Raw genomic sequence first — 5,777 nt, forward strand, 5'->3', positions numbered from 1 at the left:
ATAAGAGCAGGCGGACAAGGTATGCACTGCGCCCACGCCTTTTCTTTTTAGGGGGGGGGGGGGGGGTGCTTGCTGCTAAGTGGAAGAGATGGAGACACCTTATACCGAATAAGACACATGGATAAACTTAGAACAATACTTTCTACAAGTTGCAGGTTAGTGCTGTTGTATATTATCTTATACAAGAGCACGCACATCCTAGCTTAATGGCTGCTGGATATAAGTGACAAAAATCAGAAGACGAGACTGTGTCTGCACAAACGTTTTCCCATTAACTTGTTTATTTCACCTCCCAGGTAAGTGACGTTTCGGGGACAGGTCTGAAGAAGGACCCACGAGGTGAAATATATATGTTTATGGGACCAGCAAGTGGTGTGTGGACATTCTTGTCTTCTGGTGCCGTTATCAGGTCCTTCATATTCATACATGCGTTGAAACTGATAAACTGCACTGCACTTAAAAGAGTTTCCACTCCCACGAGGCTGAACTTGCTTTAAATAACCGGACAGGAATGTTAACAGTCCGTCTCTGCTGCCTTTGTGATCTGATGACAAAGAAGACGGCCGAGAACCATTGACTTACACAACATTCTTTAAAATCTATCAATTTCTGTATATAAATCTGTCTTTATTTGCCATAGAACAAAAAAAATGTATCACAATTACTTATCACCATTTGGAGATTGAGGGTGAAACCATGAAGGGAGTCTTCAGAAGAGAAACAAATATCTCTGAACAATACCTTGTTTTACAAGGTGACAAACAACAAAGCAATCTTTTTTTTTCAAAATCTAGAGTAATAAATACTATGAGCAGGAAAAAATGCTATAAAACACAAACATCTTCATCTTTTACATCTCACTGTCACATACACACTCACACACACACAAACACACAAACACATATCAGAGAATGACGAGGATCTGCTCTCTGCACACGGATGGAGTACCTTCTCACATGTTACTGCATGTAAAACACCTGGGTGGAAAATATAAAAACACTGCTTCAATACACACAAATTAACCATATTTTGCACAACGGGAGCCACAAATGTTTCTTCACAGTGAACCATAAGGATGAGGATCTTACCCAGATCTGCAGGGAAATGCACTTGACCCAATCTAGTCGTAGTTTAATGCTGTATGGGTATTGGAGGGATACTTTAGATTCAAAATAAAGAAAGTAATTAAGAGTTGGAGCATCAACATGATCAGCAATGTGTGTCCTTGTGTTTCAAGGATCAACATTACTCATTAAACATTCAGAAACAAACAAAAACGGGCAATCACACGCAGACATGAAACCCGCTGCACTCCAGCTCGGACTCGTCAGCTGGGGATGGAAACAGAGGCGCACGCTCATTGGCCGGCTGCTGGTGAGCGGAGAGGGATGATTGGTCGGCTGGGGGTGACTGAGAGGACAGCGGTGACAGCTGCGTGAGGCTGAGATGTGCATTTACCCAGAATGCAGTGGAAACAGTGTTTACAGGTCCTTCAGCCTGTAGCGTGGTCTAAACAAACTGTTTATCTCTGCAGTGCAGTGCCCGCAGCTACTACCGCCTGTCTCATTGGAAATTAACTCATAGTATCCTTGAGCCGAGCTGACACAGGCTTTACATACAAAGACACACACATGAAAACACACGCACGCACACAGACAACTCGTGCCTTTTCTCCTTCACTGAGACTGAGCATGGAGCCATGTTTTGCTCCATTAAAGAGAAGAAGAAAAAATGTCTCCCTCAGGCTCCGCTCTGAGAGCTGAGATTATTTTGGTCTGTAAATGTTACTGCCTGTCGACACTGGGTCACAAGTTACATCCTTGACAATGCAAAGAGTGGGAGTCATTAAGAGGGGAAGGGTTCAGGGTCTGTCCGGAAGAGGGCTCACAGTGCAAACATTTGGACGACACCAGTCTGTGAGTTATGAAAAGATGATACACAACAACTTTGATCGTCCTGCGGTTATTATCATTTTTTTTACATCTGAAGCTTCAAGTCCAGACAATCCACTGCTCCATCCAGCACAGGGGGAGACATGGCTATTAGATGAGAACTTTGTCACACAGCACAAGATCAAACTTTTCACAATTATGTTACAAAGGTATGTTTATGTTGCAGCATGTTCCAGAAGAGCAGAGAGAAGGGTCACTGAGTTCAACACGCGGTGTCATCTGGACAGTCATTCAGGTGTGTCCTCTGGCGCGGTTAGGAGGCTGCACTCCATTCCGGTGGACACCTGATGTGTGTGTGCGTCTCCAGCGTGTGGTACAGAGGAGGAGAAAGGTTGGCCGTGTAGCGAGGGAACTCTCTGAGAGGAGGGCTGATCTGCCGGCTGTGAATGTTTTGGGAGCTCTGCGATAGAGGTCCGGAGCTCTGGCTCTGATAGGGGTCGTGGGCGATGTGCTCTCCCAGCAGCGGAGAGCTCTGGTGGGCTATGGCACTGAGTCGAGAGCCCTGAGGGCTGGAGCTGTAGGGAGGGTGAGGGGTGTAAGGTGGGTAGGGCTCCATGGGGGTCATGGCAGAGGGGAGGGGACAGGCGTATGACCAGGATGCACAGTTGAGTTCGTCCAGTCTGGGCTCTGAGCTGGCAAACATGCATGCCTGACGCTGTCCCATGTCTGAGCTGTAGGGGGAGTCAGTGAGACCCAGGGCAGTGTTGTTGGGTAGACTGGTTGGAGGAGGAGGGAAGGATGAAGGGTGATAGTAGGACTCGTCCTCACTGGGTGAACTGCCACTGAAGGGTTTCTTGTACGGGTGCTGACGGTTTCCTGAAGGGCAGTTCTCCTCCGCTACAGACACACACACAGAAAAATTATTATGTTGCTTTTCCATATGAAAGTTCCCAAATTAGACAGTTCAATGGCTGAGACAGAATGTAAATGAGAAGTCAAGTTCATTTTGGCTGCCTCGTATAATATTAAATCAAATAAAAATGAAAAACCAAACTGTTAGTACCAGCTAAAGCAAATCATGTTTTTCTCCTCGAGATCAATGCAGCTTTAGAAATGCTTCTTGTTATTACACTCTAAAATGAGAGTGTGGAGAGATGGTTGCACTCATTGCTTCTGATTATCTTTTAGTTGTGGATTATTAGATCTGAATGAATCTGTAAATAAATGACATGAATAAATCTGATGCAAATTTCCAAACACAAGCTGAAAGCTAGAAACAGCACAAGGGACTTTAGAGCTGGGGTTTAAGTGGATGTCTTCCATCCCAGAAATACAAAGGAGGTTTGCAAACTGTCATGTTAAGAGGAGAAAAAAGCAATTGTACCAAATTGAAAAATAAAAATCTTTCAGCAGTTGTTGATCTCCATACATTTCAGAAGCTTGAAGAGACCTATGTTCAATGTAATAAAAAAGTAAATTTATTTTTCTTAATTATATGATCATCATTACGGTGGCGGTTGGCTGACAGGCATCAACAATTTTAAACCTGTTCTAATCTTGTGTAAAGTGTAGATAGTAAAGACTGTATTCTGTGTATATTTGAAGTCAAAATGGACAACTGCAATTGTTGTTTTTCAATCTGCAAACAGAAACTTGTAAACACTATGCAGAATTTTCCAAAACAACAACATTTGGACTCACACAAAGTAATCTCTCTGACTGACCCACACAAGTTGTGTGGGGACGTACTTATCGACAGAGACCCTGCATCCTCTGCCTGTGTGTTCTCATTTTCTTCTTTTAGGATGTTTCTGGGCTGCAGCTCTGGGGCAGGGGGGTTGTAGCCACGAGCCAATGAGGGGATAGTAAAATTCACACATAAGCACCAGCATTGAAGATTACAATACAATTGCCCTGGTTGAATAAGTGTGTAGAGACTTGGAAGGAATTGAATTGAAGCATTGTTTCTATCATCTTTACATCTGTGAAATCCAATTTATTTGTTTATCATCCCCAGGCAAGCGCTCTATGTCTCTTCTTTGTGCCTATTATTTAGAAATGTGAAGATTAATTTGAGGCTAATCATTTTATGTTTAGATAGATTCCTCATTTCGCTGCTTTCATCATCTGTCATCTCCAGTGTCGAGTCTCACTTGCGAATGAGGAAGAGTTTCATGCTCCACCAAACAGCTACGAATCAGAGAGTTTGACCAAAGAGATGATCCATTTGACAAAATGAATAGAATTTGCAGAATTTGCCAAGTACAGAAACAGCCCCTCTGCGTTCTGCTGACTGAGTTTAGTCGACCGGCTGAAAGGGTCAAAACCCAGCCTTCTGCTGGCAGCTGCTAAAGCACATTGTCTTACACTGCATTGTTAATCCTGAGCCTCCTTAAATGGATTAACTGCTATATGTGTGAGGTTATAAAAGTGGAACTGGAGACGACATAGTAAAGAGTGGCAGGGATTCAAGGCAAAGTCGTTTTTAGCAGTCAAAGAGAAACTGTGTGAATGAGCAGCTTATTGACTTACAGTAGCCAACTAGAGATACCAATATGCAATAAGCACTTTTTTTGGTTAATTCTTGATTTGTTGTCATCTGAGGTAAAAATTGGAAATACAGTCAAACCCTCTGTACCCCTCAGTGATGGATGTGCAGGGTGTGTGTGGGCAGGACTGTGGAAAATATAACAATTAAAAAAGCTGTGATTTATTTATATTCGCATTTGTTTATATACATGTGTATGTATATAAAAAATGCAATGATTGTTTGACTGGGAAATTAATTACTTTGAGTTTTACCTGTAGCAGTTTTTTTCTATTCACTATGAATATTTTCACACAAAAGCAGTAATGAGAGAAATAAGGCATTCCCATTATTAAAACAAGAAGTATTACAACAATTCAAAGTAGGTCAGTGCTGCATTAGTTTGTTAACTGATGGTATTCCCTCCATTTTTTGCAACAAAATCAGTCAAACTCATCAATCAAACAGTATCGTATAGCCCATATTCACAAATCACAATTTGTCTCAAAGGCCTTAAGCAAGGTGTGACATCCTCTGCCCTACAAAAAAGCCTAGAAACAAATTAAGACTTTGGCAATACTTGGTGAGCTGAGAGCAAACACACACAGCGTCCTCCTACCTTTCCTCTTGGTGCAGTGGTAGACCTGTGGCTGCTGGCCGTGCTGCAGGTGAGACTGAGGCAGGGTGTAGTGTGCGGGGGGAGCACCAAGCAGCTCCTGGGGACTGCTGCTGCTCAAACCGCTCTCGCAGCCGAAGGGGGATCCGACGGCCCCGGGGGAGACCCTCAGACCCCGACCCTCCCCGCAAAACGGACTGCCTGTGGGGCAGGCCCTCTGGCGGATGGAGCTGCGAGGGACCACTGGGTAGTCCTTGCTGGAACAGAAACAGAGAGAGATTGAGAATATCAGCAGGAGCAACGATTTGCATCTGATGTGGTTATGGCCTCAGGTAGGCTGCATGCTCAGAGCCCGGTGCCTGGTTAGACTCAGTGCCGCCATGTTGAGTTGTTTGTGATCTTTTTTTTCCTCTTTTCCTTTTCTTTTAAGTTTACTTTGCTGCTCTCCATCCTTTCAAATCCCATCTCTCTGAGCACACTGCCCTCCCTGTGAACTCTGTGGTATGTAGGGGACAGCGGGCCACATCTCCCTGACTCTCGCTGAGCTAGTGACACACTCTCTCTCGCTCTCTCTCTCTCTCTCTCTCTCTCTCTCTCACACGCACACACACGCACACACACACACACAGAGCCAGTGCTGCTGTGAGATAATTTGCTTCTCTAAAAATAAACATCCATCCGTGTCACTTCAGATAGACTCTTCTCCTCTCCTCTTCCTCTCCTCTCCACCAACCACAGCGGC

General features: G+C 44.1%; 1 protein-coding gene across 1 annotated transcript in view; it reads right to left on the reverse strand.

Annotated features, from left to right (window-relative positions):
- Positions 1–295: 295 nt before the first annotated feature.
- The window catches only part of LOC133950830 (T-box transcription factor TBX5-like), a gene marked incomplete in the record, with an annotated part of 14,379 nt that continues 8,897 nt past the window's right edge, over positions 296–5,777 (reverse strand). Inside the window, 3 exon segments of the mRNA XM_062384971.1 lie at positions 296–2,789; positions 3,642–3,716; positions 5,039–5,286. Of these exon segments, the coding sequence (XP_062240955.1) occupies positions 2,206–2,789; positions 3,642–3,716; positions 5,039–5,286 (907 nt within the window).

This window comes from Platichthys flesus, chromosome 3 (genome assembly GCF_949316205.1).
Source record: "Platichthys flesus chromosome 3, fPlaFle2.1, whole genome shotgun sequence".
In the NCBI taxonomy this organism is placed as follows: domain Eukaryota; kingdom Metazoa; phylum Chordata; class Actinopteri; order Pleuronectiformes; family Pleuronectidae; genus Platichthys; species Platichthys flesus.